The 23,008-nt window shown below is 44.9% G+C and overlaps 1 protein-coding gene across 3 annotated transcripts in view; it reads left to right on the top strand.

Annotated features, from left to right (window-relative positions):
* SLC9A8 (solute carrier family 9 member A8) overlaps positions 1 to 23,008 on the top strand; it is a 64,702-nt gene that overhangs the window by 13,733 nt on the left and 27,961 nt on the right. For all 3 annotated transcript variants that reach the window (XM_081916918.1, XM_081916916.1, XM_081916917.1), the window contains exons 3-6: positions 956 to 1,036; positions 17,155 to 17,213; positions 20,895 to 20,978; positions 22,495 to 22,596. In XM_081916918.1, the coding sequence (XP_081773044.1) occupies positions 956 to 1,036; positions 17,155 to 17,213; positions 20,895 to 20,978; positions 22,495 to 22,596 (326 nt within the window). The remainder of the gene's footprint in view (positions 1 to 955; positions 1,037 to 17,154; positions 17,214 to 20,894; positions 20,979 to 22,494; positions 22,597 to 23,008) is intronic.

The following is a 23,008-nucleotide window of genomic DNA, read 5'->3' as shown; positions in this document are numbered from 1 at the left end:
TTTGCAGACCAATGCACTAGTGGGCCAGTTGTCCTTGTCCAGTTTGTAAATGCCAGATACCAGATTTGGACAGTCCACCACAGCAATGGCACTTCTGCGGCACTGATAGGGATAGTATCAAGAGGTTCTTGGCCTTTTGGCTAAGATCAAGTGTTGCATCTGTTCTTATCAGTTTAATATCTGAGTATGTTTTACCTGTAAGGTAAGTTCTACTGAAATCCATTGGATTAATGGCCATGTAAATAGCTGGCATCCTAAGGTAAGTTATTTTACAGAAGACAGTGGAAAGGAAAGTTTTCTACCCCGATTCCCCTGCAGTCACCAATCTTGGGAGAGTCGGGATGTCTTCCTAAGCAATGTGAGATGAAGATAATTGGCCAAAATTGGGCTGGCTCCTAAGAAAAGTTAACTGAAGGAAGTTCATAGAAGGAATATTTCCTTTTCCCATCTCCCCAAAGAGCTACCTCACCTTTTCCAATTGTTTAGCTGAGCTCTCCTGACTCTCCATTGAGGCTTTTGGGGGCACACAGGTGGCTTCAAGAGGAGAAGAGAAATGTGCCTTCTTCGTTTATCTTAAGATTTGTGCCAATGTGTTTAGGATCAGGGCTTTTTAGGGCACTTAGGTCTCGAAAGCCCTGTTACGCAGGTGCACTATCACGCATGGTTCTTTGTAATCAAGTCATCAAGAATGATTCTATCCATCTGGGGGATACTGAAGGAAATTTTCTTAAAAATAAAAAACCCGCACAACACTGTAAAACCTACTATTTCATCTTTTAATGCACTTGTCCCTGTTCTTGCAATATTTGATATTTCTCAACTCCATCGCTACTACATCTTTTTTTGGCTTTGCATTTTTTTTTTAATTTCCAAAGGGAATCACACAATTTGTTTGAATTGTGCTATGTAGCTGCTGTTCATCCTGTACCTAAACGTTGTTTTGTTTCCCTGCCAGGTATCTGCATCATATTGGTGCATTTATTGATAAGATTCAGGCTGCATTTCATGCCAGAGAGTGTTGCTGTCGTTTCTTTAGGTGAGTATCTTATATCAATGGGGAAAAGGAACTGTATTCTTGTGTACTTATTAATTGTTCAGATAAAACACACCCTTTCTTTCCAGTGCTCATTCTGATTCAGTGAAGCCAATGTGCTGTAAGAGGGAGAAGGGACGATGCAGGCTGTTTTGCAGAGAATGAACCAGGACTTGTCTGAGAGCTAATTAGTTCGCAGGGGGACCTGTTCTCTCCAGACCCAACCATTGCTGTGCTTGGGGGAAATTGTTTATTTATTGTTTATTGCATTTATATCTCACCATTTGTCTCCAATGAGCTCAAGGTGGCGCGCATGGTTCTCCCCCCTCCTTTAATCTCCACACAACCCTGTGAGATAGATTAGGCTGAGAGGCAGTGACTGGCCCAAGGTCACTCAGCAAGCTTTATGTCGAGTGGGGATTCGAACCCTGGTCTGCCAGGAGGGGGAGAGCATCTGCTTTGCATGCAGAAGGTCTTGGGTTCAATCCCTGGCATCTCCAGGTTGGCCTAGGAGAGAGTTTTGCCTGAAACCATGGAGAGCACCTGCCAGACGATACTGAGCTTGAAGGACCAATAGTCTGACCTGATATAAATCAGTTTCCATGTTCCTAACGGCAGCCATAGCAGCAGGCATGCAGCCATCTGCTTTTCTCATGGTCTCTGTGTCAACAGCCAGGAAGATGCTTATGATAAGGATGTGAGCAGCTGGAGAAAATTCAGAGGCACCAACCGGGTTGTGTGTGAGGTCTGATGAATTAGATCATTATTTAAAAATACACAAAAGCAGAGAAGGCAGAATTTACAGGCAGGGGCACAGAGTTCTTATAAACAAGACCCAGTATCATAAAGTTAATAATTTATGGTGTGAAGAGCTCATAAGGGGCTTTTTCGCTTGCTTTTTTTTAATGGTTTGCTTGATTTTAGAGAGAACTTTCACCCCCAGTTTAATAGTGTCCTGTGGCAGGAGTTGGCCTAGATATAGCCCGTGCTTCTCTCTCGCTTTCAGAAGCAGATATACTGTGTGTAGCTCTCCAGATTTCACAGTTCTCTATAGGCAGATGCATGGAGGTTATGCTTGACTTGTTAGTGTATATCAAATATTGCTCAGCTGAAGGTCTTGGAAGAGGTATGGAATCGAAGAAGCGTTCTGCAGCTGTCTCCAAATGTGTGGCTGACAGTTAGCAAAAGACGATAAATGATAGGCAATAGGAAAGTAGGCTATCGTAACAGAACATGAGAAGGAGTCCTGCAGGGAAAAGAGATTGGGAATAATAGACATAGATCTGGTATGGATGTGTAACACTAAACTATGGTTTAGTTTTACATGAATGAGCCTTGGACTCGTGTCCTCACTCCTCCGGTACAATTGTGAAGAGGAGATCAAAAGCCTCCACTTAGTTTCAACTAACTTTGGTTTATTTTTATGTCAGTCTCCAGATTGTGCACGATCTTAGCTATGGCTCAACCAAAGAAGGCAGGATCATAAACCACAGTTTGATCTCTTAACTGTAGTTAACACAGGTCACAGTTTGGTCGGGTTTCAACATAATAGCTGTCTCCCCATCGTGAGTGTCTTGAAGGGTTGGAAAAGGAAGTGGGAGTGCTTCACCTTGAGGTCTGTTCAGGCGTTTTGCATTTTGTCCAAATGAGGCTATAGTGGATTTTATGTTGCATGAGGAAGTTAAGTTTTGTTTACATTGTCAACTGAAAGGAGAAGAGAGCGATGGCTTTTCCTTCAAGTCTTGTGAGGAACAATTGAGGGAGTTGGGATATGTTTAGCCTGGATAAAATGAGACTGAGAGGCGATAGGGTAGCCATTGTCAAATATCCAAAGGGCTGTCACATGAAAGATGGAGCAAGCTTGCTTTCTCCTGGACGGTAGGATCCATACCCCTGGCTTCAAGTTACAAGAAAGGAGATTCCAACGAAACACCAGAAAGAATTTTCTGACGACAAGAGCTCTTCAACAGTGGAACAGACTACCTTGGGAGGTTGTGGGCTTTTCTTCTTGGGAGGTTTTAAAGCAGTGGTTGAATGGCCATCTGTCATGGATGCTTTAGTTGGGTTTCCTGCATTGCAGGGGGTTGGACTAAAGGATCCCCAGGGCCCCTTCCAACTCTACAATTCTGTGATTCAGCCAAGCTAAAAGTTGGAAGATTTATCCAAGATGGAAAGCTATTTTTAGGGAAATCTGGTAGCTAAAAGCATGAACTATGCAATTCAAGTCCCTTACATCCCTTACATCTTAGACCAGTCATGAACTCACTGGCTGTGGTCTTTAGTGCAGGTGTCTCCAACCACCAGGTGATGTTGTATTGCAGCTCTCATCATCCCTGACCATTGGCCATGCTGGCTGAAGATGATGGGAGTTTGCATCCAAATCACTTGAAGGATACAGGGTTGGGGATTGTTCTATTATCAACCTTTCATCAGCAGCTCATCTCCATCTTTAGCATGGGTAAAATACCTATGTTAATACTAGTCTGCCTTAAGGCTTGTTGTTAAGTATTGCTGAGCTAATGTAGATAAATAGTCACTAAATAACTAGCCCTTCTTTTTACTCCAATTATTAGCTGCTCTTCTTAAGATTGCTCTTTTCTCTCCCTGTTCTTATGTTGCATTGTTAAGTTGTAAGCCTTTGGCAAGAAATGCTTTTTCACGGAGCTATTCTACAGGGCCCAGTATAGTTTTAAGCTCTTTATAAATAATCAAGGTCGTAGTGCTGCTTCTTATTAATATGTAAGTAATTCTGATAAGCTTTGAGCCCTTTGGAATTAAGTACTACATAAAGGCCATGTATTAATTATCATGATGCTACTAAAACATTGCATGCCATTGAGGAGCTGCCATCAAGACGCCAAGCTGAGAATAAAAATGCCGCAAGAAAGGAGCAAAGAAACACAGAAGCTGACTAGGGGAATAATATGTCCTGTGAAGCACATCCAAGTTGAACTGAGGAACACGTTCGAGACATTGTCTGAAGAAGAGGGAGATTAGATGCTGAGTTGGCCCTGGAACAAATGACAAAAGCCTTAGGATAAATAGGACTTCAGCAGTGGCTGTGGACGAGCCATGAGACACTTAGGAAAGAGCAATAATATAAGGGAGTACTGTTTTGGAAAGGCCATTAAAGTACAAACAGAAAGAGAGAGACAGAAAGTACAAGCAAGGAGACCATAAAATATTGCAGGGGGTAGAAGAGTTAGTTCACTTGTGATGGTAAAGCCTAGAGGTGTGGAGGCTGTGGTGAGTGAGACCACTGTTGAAAAAGGCATTATTGGATCCCATTGCCCTAGATAATTCTCAGACTGTGTCCAGTGATATTTTCTTGATTAAGGTCCTAGAACGTGGTAACAACCTCTTGCCTTTCTTGGATGAAGCTCACTATCTGAATTCTTTCCTATATGAGTTCAGGCCTGATTCTGGTTTGTTTAGGACCGACCAGGTGGATGATCTATGCAGGAACTGGACAGGGGAAGCACATGCCTGTTGGTTCTGCTGAACCTCTCATTGGCATATGATACCACCAGCCACATCCTGAAGGGGGAGGGATGTAGCTCAGTTGGTAGAGCACATGGGCTGAATCCAAAAAGATTCAATCCCTGGTATCTTCAGATAGGGCCGTGAAAGATTCCTTTGTGAAACCTTGGAGAGCCATTGCCAGTCAGTGTGAACCAGGGTGGGCAGCATTTAGACTTGCAGGATGTAAGCCCTGAGATCTACCAACTGGGAGCAGGTACAAAAGACATGTACCTAGAATTAGGGGATTCTGAGCCCATGAATTTGCTGTGAGTACCAGAACTGAGCTGAGCTCGTCGTCCTTCATCATAAAAAAAAAAAAGGTTACTGCCCCCTGGCTGTCATCTTCTTTCTTTCTTTCTTTCTTTCTTTCTTTCTTTCTTTCTTTCTTTCTGCAGCAAAAAAAGTATTTTTTGGGGGTGGGGCAGATTTATTTTTTGTTGTTTTTTTAAAAAAACTGGAAGTCATAAATCCTATAGGAAATCACCCAGAGATCTACCAATAGATCTCTTATCTGCTTCCTGCCCGCCCTTGATGTAGATAGTACTGAGCCAGATAGACGAATGGTCAGATATGTTTTTGTTCCAGTTTTTATTGCTAAATGGAAAAGCAGAAGTGGTTAGCAGAAGTGCTTTCACTATGACATGCAATGTACCTGCTAACTTTAGACTCAAAATGAAAGAGCTTGTTTCGGATCATATTTGGCACAAAAATAAAGAAACCAGATCTATCCATTAAAGCTTTACTAATTACCTCTGAAATGGTTCGGGCTGACTTCTCTAATTGTTTATTACAAAACTGAGATGTGCCTAGGAGCTGGGGAGGAGGGGCACCTTAATCTTGGTCAATCTTGGGTGCCACAACTATATTTTACTCTGGGGTAGTTGGTATTTGAAAGAGATACAGAAGTGCTTCCTTAAGGGTGTATGCTACTGAGCTTGCTCTGAGAACCTAATCTTTGTATCTTAAAATCTTACAGCTACTGCAAGATTATGAAGCATCTTCACTGTAGCATAATGAGGGCTATTTCTGTCACTTGGAGAGTAAGAGATTGTCATCTTAAATCCAGATCAAACTCTGAGGCATTTGCGAATATGTTTGAAAAGTTCAGCAGCTGGATTCTGCTTACCCATTGGTTTGGCATGCTGGTGTAGCATTTCTGATTTCTGAGAGACTATGCCTTCAAAGTGTGAGAACGTGTGCCATTGTAATTTTATTTATTTATTTGGGAGTTTTTTTTATCCTGCCATGTGGTCACAGGGTGGATCGCAATAAATCAAAAAAACATACAGTGAGATAACAGCTCAAGAGCAACTGTTAATAAAAGCACAATTTAGGAATTCAGCGCTGCAAATACAGTATGCATATCCCGTAAACAAGAACAGAAGACTGAATTTGCATCTAGTGGAAATAAATAAAATAAATAAAAAATTGTCCAGTAGCACTTTAGAGACCAACTAAGTTTGTTCTGGGTATAAGCTTTGCACGCACACGAAAGCTTATAGCCAGAACAAACTTAGTTGGTCTCTAAGGTGCTACTGGACAATTTTTTTATTTTATTTATTTATTTCGACTGCATCAGACTAACACGGCCACCTACCTGAATCTTGCATCTAGTGGTTATAGAACAGACAGAATATGTCTGTTGAGTTTACTATCTTGATAGACAGTTATATGGAAGACAGGTTGTAAGCAACTTTTAATTCTAAACAAAGGAGGATTTTGTTTAATTCCCTTAGTGTGAGAGCATCAAGTTCTCCTTTTTCTTATTAACTTTTATTTGCATGAATTTTCCTGGAAGTTCCTTCAGTAGGAGTCTTATGTTCATACTGATTGCAATCTCATTTGGAGGGAGGAATGCAAGGATTACATTTTGGGCAAGTTCTCCTCTCAGTTTCCTCAGGAATCCTGTATGTTGTAACATTTTTAGTGTTGTATCAACAGGATCCTGACTTCAAAGCAGTTTACTTGTTGAATAAGCAGGGTATGAGTTTTTCTTTTCCCTCCCGACTCTTTACTGGAAATTTGGCTTCCGGGTCCAACCACTGTTTCACAATAAGGGTTGTTACGAACTCCCTCTGCCAAAGAGATCCAAATTTGCATGCCAGGAACACTTACGTTCTACGCTCAAGATGAGTTATTTGCATAACCTTCAGGGGATAAAATTCATTGTCATTTAAGAGCTTGTTTTAGAAGCAGGTTTTTATTATTATTATTTCTTTGTACTACTGTAATTTCTTCCTCCCAAACTCCTTACCGTTGGTAACATTGCAAGGTAATATGGTTGTAATTTTGCCATTATCCTAAGAGGTCCAGTTTAGGGTCAGCCTTGCATTAGGCAGAAGGAGGTGACTGCCTCAGGGGGCAGGTTCTTGGTGTATCCACATGGTCTATCCTTGGTCACCATAATTAGCACGCTGCCTTAGGTGTGCTGGAGGATGCTATCCCATTTTGGAGGTTGCGTTAAGTTTCAGCTGGCAGCACTAGTGGTGCACATGCTGGGGGCAGAGCCACCATCCCAACACCACCGTCGCCACTACATACCTGAGCTGGGTGTAGCTGGAGTTGCATAGTTACATTGGCAGGAGTGTTAGATTGGATCTGTTGGGGCATGCACACAGCCCCAGCCTTGCCATCACCCAGCCCCATCCATGCATAATGCAGTGAAGCTAGTGTTGGAAAAACAGTTCCCACCACATGGGCTGGTGCTGGTTGCTAGTCCTGTTGCCTTCTGTAAGTGGACTGGGACTGTAGTGTTACGCTGTCCTTTTCCACAGGCAGCAAATAGTCTTGGGCTTGCCCTGGTTCAGCTGAATACACTTTCCCCCTTCATTCAAGATATCCCATTGCAGTATTGCAGAAGGCGACCATTGAAGATCTCTATTCTAGTCAAAGTCGTGGAAGTGCTAATCCAATTAGTCTCCTGTGCTTCTGCCCTCTTAAGCCTCTGTGTGTGCAAATTTTTCTAGTGCTCTGTAATGGTGCAGTTACTACTGAATATTACAAGGAATGGTTCCTCATGGACCACATTGGGTTAGCACAGAAATAAAACCAGCCGCTTCCCTCAGAATTTGTAAATTGCTGAGCTTATTTATGAGCCAGTCCAAAGTCCCCGTTGAGATCAATGGGGATATTTGAAAGAGGCTGCAGCTTTGAATGTAACTCCATCCTAGAGCACATGCATTGCATGCAGAGAGTCCCAGTTTCAACCACTTAAAACCCAGTTAAAAGGGTCAGGTATTAAGTGATGGGTCAGAATCCTGCTTGAGATCCCAGGAGTACAAACACTGGGTTTGATGGGCAAAAGGCAGCTTCCTATGTTTGTAGACTCCTTGAGGCAAGAAGTTTTACTCAGCGGTAACCACTATTTGCTCCGCACTGGCTATTTTGGGACTGAATGGGGAGGTAAACTTAGAACTCTTCTCTAATTTGGCTTCCAATCTGAGCTGGAGAAGAACTGAGGGCCTTCTAATTCTTTCCTTTGTGATGAGCATTGTTAAGCACTCAGATCTTGTTTCTGAACCTCTGCCTTGTGAATTTTGCTGGTCCCTCTTTTTAAAAAAGCAACAACCACTTTAATGTGGTTGATGGAAAGTATTTTATTGATTTTACTGGGTTTTTTTAATTGGCTGGTTTTTAGGTTTGCCTGAGGCAGAATTTGTGGTAACCTATGTTGGATTTGCACTAGGTCTCCTATCCACATCCTGGTCTGTCCCAGGCTAAATGTGTTTTGGAGCATTTTGAAAAGCTTACAGAAGAAGTTGGTATCATAACAGCTGGTATGTCAAAGTGTGTGTGTTTAGCAGCAGGTTTGAAAATTGGTTGAACAGGCTTAATGTAGCAGGTTCTATTCTTCAACAGATGAATGCGTAATACATAAGAGATTAAAGTAAAATGTGTATGGGGAATGAAAGCATTAATTATGAACAGTTACAGAAAATGTGTCACTTTTGAGATTTCAAGCAATCAGCTATGTTATGACATTTCCCACAGTTCACTCAGTGCAGAAGTGACACATCAAACATAGTTTGGAACAAGTTGTCTCTCATTTTGTTTCTCGATAAAAGCTTGCCAGCCAGTGACTAGGCCGAAACTTACATGGCTAAATTCAGATACCTTCCTATCAGTTGCTGAATCTTATTGTTTAAGCAATATTCTTGGATTTGCTTTCTATCACATCCTTCCTGCTGGCTAAGAGATTCCACCCATTCCAAAATAAGCTCACCTGTCCCATTTTACATGCATACCTTTGTAGCTTTCTATGGAAATGCCTGCAGGGCATCATGTTCTATGCTTAGGAAACTCTTCAGTTGGAATCTCTCTGATTTCATAAGACTTCTTAATTAAAAAAGAAAGAAAGCAAACTCTTCTCAGCACTGTGGGTTGTGGGAAATAGATTGAGCTGTTCAACACGGCCTGCCAAGTTTGGAAATTGTCAGAGAACTGACATCTAAAGCGCCGCAGGTGCAAAGGCTCCCTGAGGTTGAGAGAGCAGTAGCAGCGGAAGAGGGAACCAGTAGAGGGCGAGCAAGAACTCCAAGGGAAAGTGAGTCGGAGGGATGGCTCAGAGACGCTTCAAGCGAAACCAGTGGGGAGGTCTCAGGACCTCCTATAGGGACACCCACACCTCGACGGAAACTGTCACGCCGAGAGGCCAGACGACGTGTTTCCGTTAAGGAGCTTTTATGTTGGAAACGTTTCCGAAAGCAGCCACTTTCGGATTCTACTAGTGATTGACGCAGCCATGCTGGAGGGGCTCCGTCACAGGCAGAGGTTTGAAAACCTGATCAAACTCTGAGGGACTTGCATTTTACGCACAAGCAGCTCATCGTCCCATCACAGCAATCCGAAAGTCACCGAAAGCCAGCTTGTGCAGAGAGAAGCATCATGAGCAACCCAGCCGGAACCGGGGGTGCAGGAGCAGCTGGAGGGGGTCCAAGCCTGGAAGAAAGGTACAGAGCGTTGGAGATCCAGTTGGCGCTGCAAACGGCGAGGCTTGAGGAGAGGAGGGCTCAGGATGCAGAAAAGGGAAAGGAGAAAACCACCCCGCTCGCCAGAAAGGTACCAGGATTGGTGCAGAAATTCGGGGGGGATCCCAGGAACTATCATGCCTTTAGAACAGAGATGCAATACGCTCTAAACTTGCAGTTTGATGACTTCCCCGACGAGGAATCGCGAGTGGCGTATGTGATTGGCCATCTCGAATCCGGGGCGAAAGATTGGGTTAGACCCCTGATGGCAGCGAATAATGAGATCTTAAAGGACACGAGGAAGTTTTTTCGTGCCATGGACCTGATGTTTTCCAGCGATATTGAGCAGGGGGTGGTGCGAAGGCAGTTAATGGCTTGCCAGCAAGGAAGCAGATCTGTCCGTGAGTACTGGACTGAATTTACTATGCTGATTCATAAATTGGGGTGGGACCTATCGGCGGAGCCCATCCAAATGCTTTTCGAAGAGGGGCTTTCTTCAACCGTCAAAGATGAGCTTTCCCGGGGGCCCAGGGCGGAGTCTATGGACCAATTAACCAAATCTGCGCTGGCCATAGGAGCGCGCCAGGAGGCGAGGGCTTTGGAAAGGCGGGAAGGGAAAGGAGACCGTTGGAGGGAGTTCCGCATTCCAGACATTCCAGAGCCATCTTTCCCGCCGGCAGAGCCGATGGAAGTTGGAACAGCGCGGGCGCGCGCAGTTTCAAATCCCAGTGAAGGGCGGAAGAAGGAGGGAAAGAGCGCCAAGAGATGTTATCTCTGCCAACAGCCAGGGCACTTTGCCAGAGTCTGCCCACAAAGAAAGGAATGGCAAGGGATGGCAGGAGCTGTTGGGGGAAAGGAAGAGGAAAGCAAGGAGCAAGTAAAAGCCAACGCCTGGCTGCCACCGTCGGGGCACAGCAGCCAGGCCAAAGAGCAATGAAAGTGCCCATGCCAGAACCTCCCAGACCTGCTTTAGTGATAGAGGTGTTACTAGAACTGCCAAACGGACACCCACTAAAGGTCAAGGCGCTTTTGGATTCAGGCAGCTCCTGTAATTTCATGAGTAAGGAGTTTGCAGCTGAGCACCAGATACAGACCATCCCTTTAAGTAACCCCTTGCAGGTGACTACGATTGACGGCAGAGAGCTGTTGGGGGGAGAAGTTAGCCAACAGACTGTCCCGATGATAATGAGAGTGGCAAGGCACACCGAACAGATAGCGTTTAATGTGGCCATCCTGGGAGGAGCGCCCATCATTTTGGGGATGAGCTGGCTGGCGCTACACGATCCGCTAGTGGGCTGGCATCAGAGGGTGGTCTCCTTTGGGTCAGCGCATTGCCTAGAACACTGCAAGGAGGGGAAGGTCTCGGGAGGAGACAGAGTCACCCTAGCGGGGATGGAAGTGATGGGCAAAGGGAAGGTGCCCCCGCAATACGCAGATCTGAGCAACGTATTCAGCGAAAGGGAAGCAGACAAACTGCCACCGCATAGACCCTTTGACTGTCAAATCAACCTACTCCCAGGGGCCCAACTCCCAGTAGGCAAGCTGTACGCCATGTCAGACAGGGAGATGCAGGAGCTGAGGGAGTTCATTGACAAAAACTTGAAGCGAGGTTTCATCAGAGTCCCGAGCGGTGGGGGGCAGCCCAGTGTTTTTTGTGGACAAAAAGAACACAGACAAACCGAGACTGGTGTGTGACTTCAGGGCCCTCAATGCAGTGTCGGAGCCCCTGGCTTTCCCTATGCCCCGAATTGACGACATTTTGACCAGAGTAAGGAAGGGAAAGATTTTTACAAAACTGGACCTGCGGGGGGCGTACAATCTGATACGCATAAGGAAGGGAGATGAATGGAAGACCACCATGTTTACCCCTTTGGGAGCCTTTGAATACCTCGTTATGCCCTTCGGTCTACAAGGGGGCTCCGCCTGTTTTCAAGCTTTTATAAACCACGTTCTGGGACCTTTGCTCTACAAGAACTGTGTGGCCTTTTTAGACGACGTGTTGGTGTATTCGGAAGATGAGGAACAGCATGTGAGGGACGTTCGAGAAGTGTTGGGCAGGCTGCAAGCCAACCAGCTGTGGGTGAAACTGGAGAAGTGCCAGTTTCATACCAAGGAGGTGGAATTCCTGGGGTACCGCTTGTCAGACAAGGGATTGGCCATGGATCCAGGCAAGGTTCAAGCGGTACTGGAATGGAAGACACCGAAGACCAAGAAGGACGTGCAAAGATTCTTGGGGTTTGGGAACTTTTATCGGAAGTTCATCAAGAACTTTGCCCACTTGACGGCGCCCATCACCGACTGCCTCAGCAGCAAGAAGAAATTTGTTTGGACGGTGGAGGCGGATCGAGCCTTTGAAGAACTGAAAAGGGCTTTCGCCTCGGAAGAACAACTTCTGCATGTGGATTTACAAAAACCCATGAGAGTGGAAACAGATGCATCCGACCGGGCTATAGGGGCGGTCCTTCTTCAACCGGGGAGGAGTGCGTCGGAGTGGAGACCGTGTGCATTCTTCTCGCGGAAACTGAATAAGTCCGAGAGGAATTACACGGTGTATGACAGGGAACTACTTGCCATTCACGAAGCATTCCGGAGGTGGAGACATTTATTAATTGGGGCACAACACAAGGTGCAAGTGTGCACCGACCACAAAAATTTAGAGTATTGGAGAACAGCTCGAGTGCTCAACCAACGACAAGTGAGATGGGCACAGGAATTCTCCAAATTTAACTTTGAGATTTGTTATGTGCCAGGCCCAGAAAACGTCAGGGCGGATGCGCTCTCACGCAAACCAGAATATTGGGAAGGGGAGGAGGTGATCGAAGAGAGACATGTCATCCCGGAGGACCGCTGGGTGTGTGGGGCGGCGCTGGTGGGGCAACGGGAACTGGTGGAGGAAACGGAAAATGATGAATATGCCCAGGATAAGCTCAGAGGTCTCAGGGGGGAGGGCGAGAGCCCCGGAGGTTTTGAGGAAAGAAATGGGGCATTGTATTACAAAGGGGCACTGTATATACCCGAAGGTGAATTGAGGGGGAGAGTACTCAAGCAGTTGCATGATAGCCCCACGGCGGGACATTTTGGGCAACACAAAACCATGTGGTTGGTTACCAGGGAATTTTGGTGGCCTAAGGTGAGGGAAGATGTAAGGGAGTATGTAAGAGGGTGTGACCAATGTCAGCGAGCCAAAGGGGAAAGAAGGGCGCCGGCAGGGTTATTAGAACCTTTACCCACACCAGAACGGCCTTGGGAAGCGATATCAATAGATTTTATGACGGATCTGCCAAGGTCCAAGGGGAAAACAGCCATCATGGTAGTAGTAGACCTGTTAACTAAGATGTGCCATTTTGTAGCATGCTCACATGCAGTCACAGCGGAAGAAACGGCGAAGTTGTTTGTGGAACATATCTTTAGGTTGCACGGGGCTCCCTCGAGGGTGATCTCAGATCGAGGCAAACAATTTACTTCCAGGTTCTGGAGGAAGCTCATGAGCTTGCTACACGTGGAAGTTAATTTTTCAACTGCCCGGCACCCTGAAACCAACGGGCAGGCGGAAAGGGCAAATGGCATTCTTCAACAATATCTTAGGTGTTATGTCAATGACAGAGAGAACGATTGGGTCGAAAAGTTGGCGTTGGCAGAATTTGCCTACAATAATGCGGAGAATGTGTCCACAGGGATGAGTCCCTTTTTGGCTAATTACGGGTGTCACCCCAGGGCATTTCCAGGGGAAGGAGGGGAGAGATGGAGCGTTCCAGCGGCTGAACATTTTGTAGAAGAGATGGAAGCCATCCATCAGCAGCTCCAGCTCAACTTAGAAAGGGCCAAGGCACAATATAAGAAGCAGGCAGACAAGAACAGAAGGGAAGGTGAAACCATAAGGGTGGGGGATCAAGTGTGGTTGTCAACCCAAGGGTTGCCGTTCAAAGGGGGTTGTAAGAAACTGAGGCCCAGAAGATTGGGACCCTTTGAGGTGATTCAGCAGGTCAACCCGGTAGCTTTCAAACTCCGATTACCCAACCACATGAAATTGCACCCAGTGTTCCACAGGTCGTTACTGTCACCATACAGGGGGGGACGTGAAGGGGAGCACGTCAGGGGACCAGCCTTGGAAGAGAGGGAACGCCGCAACCATGTAGCGGAAATCCTCGATTCCAGGTGGAAGGGTAATCAGGTGGAGTATTTGGTGGCGTGGGAAGGGGAACCGGAGTCAGAAAACACCTGGGTAAGTGCAGAGGAAGTCAATGACGAGGTTTTAACAGAAACGTTCCACCAAAGGTTCCCGAGGAAACCTCAGCCTATAGCAAGGTTTAGGAGGGAGTATTTCGGCACCACCGATGAGGAAGAGGAAATGGAAGGGTTCGCGGAGTCGGAGTTGGAAGATGGAGTGGACTCTGATGACGAAGAGTACCTAGAGAGTAGGAACAGCAACAAGTGGAAGGAAGTGTTCGCGACGTCGGAAGATGAGGGAGGTTCTTTCAGGGGTTTTACCTCCTCACCGCCAGTAGGAGAGGAGACGGGAGGGGGTGAAGGGGGCCCTGGAGGGGAGGTGGATGTCAGAGAACTGACATCTAAAGCGCCGCAGGTGCAAAGGCTCCCTGAGGTTGAGAGAGCAGTAGCAGCGGAAGAGGGAACCAGTAGAGGGCGAGCAAGAACTCCAAGGGAAAGTGAGTCGGAGGGATGGCTCAGAGACGCTTCAAGCGAAACCAGTGGGGAGGTCTCAGGACCTCCTATAGGGACACCCACACCTCGACGGAAACTGTCACGCCGAGAGGCCAGACGACGTGTTTCCGTTAAGGAGCTTTTATGTTGGAAACGTTTCCGAAAGCAGCCACTTTCGGATTCTACTAGTGATTGACGCAGCCATGCTGGAGGGGCTCCGTCACAGGCAGAGGTTTGAAAACCTGATCAAACTCTGAGGGACTTGCATTTTACGCACAAGCAGCTCATCGTCCCATCACAGAAATGTAGGTCTTCTCTTCCAGCCTATGAAATGCAAATGTGACCAAAGCCTTGTTAACAATTTTAAAGGACAAAGTAAGCATAACCTGTTTTAAGTTTGCAGGGTATCTGGAAAGCTTGCCTACAATTCTGAACTGAAGGGATAGTTATCAAGCCCCACACTGGACAAAAGGTTCTTGCATTGCAGGGGTCCCTTCTGATTCCAAGTTTCTATGAATATCTGGAAAGTGGCAGATTAGAGAAGGCTCAGTTGACACTGTTCCATTTGATTGGCTGGTTTTGGTTGTCTGTTCCTTGGAGGAAGGATGACTTTGCTGGAATTAGTGAGAATCATTCCCGCATAGCTTCTGCTTATCAACTATTTCTTTATTTGTAAGATTTATATGACCTGTGCCTCGTCACATGTGATCTTAGGGTGGGTCACAACAAACAGCATAAGCAGGTAAATGCTGTTTAAAATGAAAATCCACAAAATAATGCAACAACTCAGTCTTGAACACACAGTTACCCAAAGCCCTGCTGGAAAAGAAATGCCTTCCACAAGTAAATATAAGTTGGGCTTCTTCTTATTCCTGTGTTTAAAAGATTAAGAGAAAAATTCTGTTGCATCACATACTGCTTTCTTTTTGGTTTGTAGCTGCACTTCTCCCCCCCCCCCTTCATTGCAATCTTTTAAGGGTTCATCCTATACTTAGAAGGTTGTCCCTGAAAGACAAACAAGCTTCATATTTTCACAGTATATTGCGTTACAACACATTCATCAGGAGCAGTTCATGTGATGCTCTTTTGATCACTTCTGTAGGTCAGAGTGGCATCTGCCTCTTCTAAAAAAATACCCTTCCAAACTCTAACCATATCTCAAACCATATCTTCCAGAGTTAGAATAAAGAATTGCTCCTGCATCCTAACACCTGCTTTTCTGTGTTGAAGTAAATCCAAGCATTCCCCCACCCACACTTATGTGTGATTGCCTCGTGCGCAAGCAGCGTCGGGAAATAAATAAATGATTGAATTCAAACCCGGAAATGGTGGGAGAGGGCTAGAGAGACCTTGTGACTTGCAAGAAGACCCTCCCCAGAGCCCAGAGAGACCAGAGGCGCAGCAGGGCTTTGTTTACGCTGCTCAGCCTACAAGCCTGACAGCTGATGTGTGGGGTAGCTCAGCAGCAGTAGCTGCTTTCCCTTGCGTCCTCCGGCCTCCTGTCAGCTCCAGAACTTCAATTCTAGTTTTGGATATTTGGGGATACAGTATTTTCTGTGTGGATTGAAGAGACAGAGTGGCCAAAACGGTGATTAGAGGGTGCCCCCCACTTTACGTGATTTCACTTATGGGGGGGGGGGAGGGCAGAATCTTGTACAAACTATAGGTGCCAGACAGACCTGCAGAGATCTCAGTTGCGTTAGAACAGTGGTTCTCAAAAGGTGAGGTTGGAGAGGATGGCAAGTGTAGTGGGAAGATTCAAGGACAATCAAAGAAACATTTAAATAGTGTTGTGTAGTGTAGTTTTGTGTAGCTAGACAGACAAGCAGACAGACAGATACAACAGCATATGGATAGATATTTTTTCCTTCTGGGTTGCAGGGATTTTCTGGATATGAGGTGGCAGGGAATACCATAAGGCTGTGCATCTCCTGGAGCCCTGGCTATTTTGTACTCTGCCTAAAAACATAGGTGGAGAAGGAAAATGGGTGGAAAGGGGAGGAGGATGAGAAAAGCTCACTGAATCTGTACTGACGTTGATTGAAAACAACAACAGCAACAAAAATCCATTGGCAGCTGACGTTAACAATAATAGTCCATGAATCATGTTTATACATTATTATAAGCAGTTTAAATAGGAATCTAAATGAAATGGACGATGATAAGTTATGTGTGCAGACTTTTAATAATAATAATAATTTATTATTTATACCCTGCCCATCTGGCTGAGTTTCCCCAGCCACTCTGGGCGGCTCCCAATCAGTGTTAAAAACAGTACAGCATTACATATTAAAAACTTCCCTGAACAGGGCTGCCTTAAGATGTCTTCTGAATGTCAGGTAATTCTTTATCTCTTTGACATCTGATGGGAGGGCGTTCCACAGGGCGGGCGCCACTACCGAGAAGGCCCTCTGTCTGGTTCCCTGTAGCCTCACTTCTCGCAACGAGGGAACCGCCAGAAGGCCCTCGGCGCTGGACCTCAGTGTCCGGGCTGAACGATGGGGGTGGACCCCATGGTGTCAATATGCTGCCATTTATATCTTGCTATTATAATCATGTTTTCGAACAGCTTAGTTCTTGATCCTTTTGGCTCCTGAACACTTCAAACCCAGAAGTGACTGTTTCGGTTTGCAAACTATTTTTGGAAGCCAAACGTCCAACGGGGCTTCCGCAGTTTCCGATTGGCTGCAGGAGCTTCCTTTGGTTTTGGAAGTCAAACAAACGGATTCTGTTTGACTTCCAAGGTATGACTGTATTTGCATGAAATGTATTATCATTGCCTGGATTGTGGAATTGTGTTTTGGGGCTGGGGTGGGCTGAGTCATAGTTGCGATGTGCACGGGATTGTGCTTTAGGCGAGGCGACACCACGCTAAATCTTTGTGCTCCCCATTCACACAAAACTGAGCACCTGAACACTCTGATGGATCAAAGCTTTTCATGTTTCACATTGTGTTTTTCTCTCTCCTTTTAGGTATCCTCATGGGAGCATTTATAAAAATTATAGAAGCTCAAAAGCTAGCCAACTGGAAGGTACTCCGACAACATTTTAAACTTCTTCGGTTTTTTTACCATATCTTTTATGCTGCACTTAATTTGAGCAAGCCAAAGAAGTGCCACTTAGGGTTCCTTGCTTTGTATCCCTGAAGCAGGACGAATCTTGCACTGGTCATCCCAGCCCAACAAAAGCAGCAGTAGCAACAGCGGCTGCCTGGGGCATCACCATTTAAGAAGCATTGGGCTAGTCCAGGGGACTCGGAAAGGGGAATGCAGTTGCCTGCACCTACCCTCACCCCTGCCACACAGATTTTATCATTATGAGAGATGTGTGTCCCATTCCTAATAATTTTCTAGTTGCAGCTCATTTTCCTTCCCGCAGTTCAACAGTCTCCTCTCTCTCCCTCCCTCCCTCCTGCCCAGATGCAGGAGAGGATAGGAGGCAGGCAGCACAAGTTGTCACTTACGGTTCCGACATAGCTTAACAGGGCACTCTTATCTCTAGCCAACCTGGAAATGCTGCTAAAAACGAGCCAAATCAATGAATGAAAAATAAAATCCAGTAGCTAAAAACAGTCCAGCATGTTCCTTTAAGGCATATGCACTTAGGTTCAACCCTACCTGTTTTGGGCACAGCAGCCGCACCAGCGAGGACTGGCTGGTGCATCTGAACCAAGCAGGATTGAATTCTCTGTGCAACAGCCACGGCTTCGCATGACATCACGTTTGGTGCCACATAAGTCATAAGTTGTGGGGCAACTGGGCATGGTTTGGGGAAAACTGCCTCGGCGGGCCAAGTTTTGTCCATGGGCTGAACGTTTCCCACCCCTGCTTTAAGTACTGCCAGCTCCCAACCAGCCCCATGCTCTTTTATACCTTTAACTACTACTTTTTATATCTCAGAAGCATCTCTTGGGCTTCAGTTTCCCCACTACAGGCTGCTGCAGTAACACAGTGCTTTGACCCACTCCGTTTTTGTCTAGTTTCAGAAACAGCTAGGGAAGGAAGTTTGCATACAAACAGATCAGTGCTAATCTAAGTGTTGTCTGCTTTGCCTAACTGCAGCTCTCCAGAATCTCCCAATAAATATTTTGTGGTCCTGTTACCTTAAACTGGAGGTGCTGGGGATCTTACTTGGAGCGGCAGACGTCATTACTTTATGGAATTGCCTTGCCACAGGATGTGGGGATGGTCTTTTTGATGGCTTTGGGAAGGGATTAAGAGGTGTTTAAAAGCGATTACTGTCTCCACCTCATTAATTACCTGGGGGTGGGCATTGTAAAAGGTGGGTGCTATAATAGAGTTTTTGACATTAGGGTTGGGATGGACACCCTGGTACTTATTCCCAACTATATTAAAGTATTGGGTTTCTCTATTTTTATGGGCAACTTTCACTTCCCCCCTGGTGCAAAATAGCTCTTCACTGTGAAACAGGAAATAATCTGTCTAGACAATGAGATAATTCTCTCTACACTTTTTATATCACTATATCTCTTTATCTACCCTCCTTTTCCATCCATTTGATTCAATTCTCCAACCCACCTGTAATGGTTATATAACAATACCTAGTTGCTTAGATTTCTTTTTTAAGAATCATAATAAAAAATGTGGTCTACTTCAAATCACAAAATGTGTTCAGCTCTTTTTTAAAAAAGGGTTATCAGCACTTTACAAGCCTGATATTCAATTGGAATGACGGACTTTAAAAGTCAGCACTTAAAAAATCTGCAGTCCTATGTAATTTCCAGTACAAATGTTGCACTTGTAAATATAAAATGCAGGAGAAAGCCATGAGAAATTGACAAAATGGTTTTGCTGATGTCAGCTTGCTGCATTTAAAAAACAGAAAGTGTGGCAAATGACTGTTTAAAACCAATTTGTCTGAGTTAAGCTTTTTCCCCAAAACCCACAATATGTGAGCTTTTAAGCTCCATCAATTATATTAATATCAGAGATTTGGAGGAAAAAGCAGCTGTTAGTTCTTCCTGTGTAGCTTTGTGGATCACTGAATAACTTAGTATTTGAGGATTTGACCTGGAGCCACAATTCTGAGTTTCAAAACGTCTTACTACACCTTCCTTGATTCCCCACTCTGCCCTAGAGCCACTATCTTGTCCTTCATTTTAACTATGGAGTGACTCTTCTTGACCCCTCTCTATTGACTAGTTCCTTTGCTATTGCCTTTCTCCCTGGTGAGATCTCCACCTGTGCCTAGGTTACCTGTTTGGGCTAGTGAGCCAACGCTGAAAACACTTGGTTTCAGTGCTGGACCATTATAGACTGTGTATTTTATGTAGCTGTTTCCCTTAGAGGGTTTGGGCAGAAAAAGGGGAAGCAGCCTTAGTATTGCTACTAGCTGACCTCTATGGCCCCTGAAGAATGAGTGTGAATAATAATAATAATAATAATAATAATAATAATAAATTTTTATTTATATCCCGCCCTCCCCAGCCGAAGCCGGGCTCAGGGCGGCTAACAACACCAAAATAGTGCAACATTATAAAAACATTATAAAAATTAATTAAAATCGAATCTGTTGCTTGGGTCATGCAGCCTCAGAGAGTTGGTATGGGTGCCTCCGCAATTTTGTGTGTGGGAGGGGGGTGGTTCAGGCACATAAAGCTGGAACAATTAAAGTGGATTAAAGTACTCTGTCACTCTAGCACTACAAATCCACTTGAGAAAAGAAATCGACTTTTTGCGGTTAGGAAAGTGATGGAGAAATTTTGAACAGTGTGGGATGAATGGATGATGAAAGGGAAGACATATGAACAAGCAAATCAGGATGAATGTTCATTGTTATATAATATCCCCACAAACAGATGCTCAGTAAAGATCAGATAGAATCTAACGGGTCAGAATGTACACTCTTCCTTTAGTGTTTGTCAGAGAAAGGGAAATCTCTTAGCTCTGGACCAAGAAGTGACCATGCTGCTTTATAGTCCATTATAGTTCACCAATAAAATGCCATTAAGAGTATTCCCAGCTGATGGTAGGTGTCGTGACTGGGCTTTAGGAAAGGGGTGGTACCTGTGGATTGTAAAACGTGGCATTTAAGACTTCTTGGTCAAAGCAAGCCTTTTGAAACATGCTTACTTTCTATAAGGAACCAGTGCAGATGCTGAGCTACAAGAACAATGTATTTCCTGTATCTCATCTCTGCCTGGAATTTCTGCACCTGTTGTGGCCTCCACACTGTGGAAGGAGGACTTTCCATAGTATGGAAGCCACCTTTGTCAATGTAGATAGCGCGCATCTGTGACAATCAGTGATAGAACCCATCACAGTTCCACATCCATATTAAAGTTCCACTTATTACTGATTGCATTTCTGATTCTGAAAGCCAAAGATAAGAATGCTTCAGTATTTCCTATAGTGAAATGTAGTTTTTTGCGGCACAGTAGGCTCACTTTCCCTTGCTATTTATTTGGATGTAGCAATTCAAATTGTGCTTCCTTTTTTCAGCAGTTGAATGAAAGGCAATTTAAAGGTAATCCTGAGGATGTTTGCTGTCCTAAAGCCCCCTTTATGGTGGGTTTTGAGGTAGATTAATATAAAATTCATTTCCTAGTGTATTTGTTTCTTAAAATATTCCCATTTTGGTAGACGCTTCAAAAAAGCTGGAGTTGGGTTTGTTTGTTCCAGATGTGCTATCCTTTTAATTACAAATTTTGAAATTTCCTTCTCATATATCTTTTTGTCTACTGTATTTTACAGGAAGAAGAAATGTTTCGCCCAAATATGTTTTTTCTTCTTTTACTTCCACCAATTATATTTGAATCTGGGTATTCATTACACAAGGTGAGAAATCGTAGATCCTTTGTAGCTATGTTTGTGTTTTGGGCAGTGCTGTTATTACAGCTACATAGGAGTTGACAGGAGACATTCACTAAAATTTCATCATTTTATGTCAAGTGTATCTGAGGGTTGGCTCACACATCACTTAGCTACTAAAGTGCTGGAAACTCTTGGGAAAGACAGAATGTTAATTTCTCATCATGGTACCTCAATGATGTGATGGGCCATTCATACATGTTTGAACCAGCCCTTAAGAGAAGAACTTGGGTGATCCTAATATTGAGGCTTGTATCTTTCATTACCATGCCTTCATTACTTATGCCTTGATAAAAAAAAGTCAAAACCAAAGAGCGTTCTAGTTCAGTCCTTTGTTGCATGGCCTGACTATCTCCATGCCCAATACCAGCATTGCAGTCCACAAGATTCCACTAGATCCACTAATGAAAGATTCCAACAGGGCAGAATTCCAGAGTGCTTCCTGAAGTAGGGGAAAGAGAGTACCTTAGTCTTGGTTCATCTGGCTCAAATGCATTTAATAATCATATCAGTACTGATCTGAGGAAGGGAAGTGCCAAGATTGTACCTCCTTGCATCAGCTACACAGGCAGTTTGTTGGGCGAGGTGGGTGGCAACAATCTGTTCCACCAACCAGTGATCTATTTCATTTTGGAGTAAGCCCTGTTTCTGCACATTGATTACTCTCATCAGGGTGGGGCATGTAAGTGCCCCAGCAGCTTTAAAACCAAACAGTTGTGAAAGCACTTGGTTCTTTGTTTGCTCAAATAGAATGAAAAAGTGTCTGCACTTTGCAATTAGCTTCTAAGAACATGAGATGCTAGGCCTTCCTAAAAGTCAGCGCCCCAGGTTCTGAAAGCCCTGTCTGCTAATCCTAGCCATGCATGGCTGAGCTCTGTTTACTTACTCATGGGCAAACACATTCTGTGCTTCTCCAGTACATTATTCTTTATGATTACTTCATGCATTCAGAGGCTGAGCTTCCAGGTTCCAGATAATAATAATAATTTATTATTTGTACCCCGCCCATCTGGCTGGGTTTCCCCAGCCACTCTGGGCGGCTTCCAACAAAGATGAAAGATACACTAAAATGTCACATATTAAAAACTTCCCTGAACAGGGCGGCCTTCAGATGTCTTCTGAATGTCAGGTAGATGTTTATCGCTTTGACATCTGATGGGAGGGCGTTCCACAGGGCGGGCGCCACTACCGAGAAAGCCCTCTGCCTGGTTCCCTGTAACTTGGCCTCTCGCAGTGAGGGAACCGCCAGAAGGCCCTCGGAGCTGGACCTCAGTGTCCGGGCAGAACGATGGGGGAGGAGACGCTCCTTCAGATATACTGGACCGAGGCCGTTTAGGGCTTTAAAGGTCAGCACCAACACTTTGAATTGTGCTCGGAAACGTACTGGGAGCCAATGTAGGTCTGAACCCAGATGATTCCTCACCCAGATTTAAGTCCTCTCTAAACTCACTATTGTTTGTTCCTCCCCTCCACCTGTTTTTAGGGCAACTTCTTTCAGAACATCGGCTCCATCACTCTGTTTTCTGTTATTGGGACAGCAATTTCGGCTTTCATTGTCGGTGGAGGAATTTACTTCTTGGGTCAGGTGAGTGCACCTGAGTGCCTGCTGTTTGTTGTGGTGTGAAATACTGGGCCGCTGCCAAGGGCTGGGTCCTTTGACCCACCCACATACAGGATTGTGGAAAGAAATGGCTGAAGACACGAGACTTTGTGGCGCTGGAAAGATTGGCATCTCAGACACACAACTAGCAAGCAGACTTGGGTCAGCATAGTGTTTGGCTGTGATGACATTTGGGGTGCGGGGTTGGGCTGTTACTCTGGCTGATTTGTCAAGCAGATCAGTGTAATGCCAGACGCAACCTTCAGAAATCCACATTCCCTCTTAGACTGAATGTTGCATCATTACCAGGATCAAAGTGTCTTTGGTGATGTTGATCTAGGAATAGGGCCAAGCTGAATGACATGAGGGATTCAGAAACGAGAGAACTACCTTCCCA

This window comes from Podarcis melisellensis (assembly GCF_964234715.1).
Source record: "Podarcis melisellensis genome assembly, chromosome: 6".
NCBI classification, from domain to species: Eukaryota; Metazoa; Chordata; class Lepidosauria; order Squamata; family Lacertidae; genus Podarcis; species Podarcis melisellensis.
This window is presented reverse-complemented; position numbering and strand designations above follow the sequence as displayed.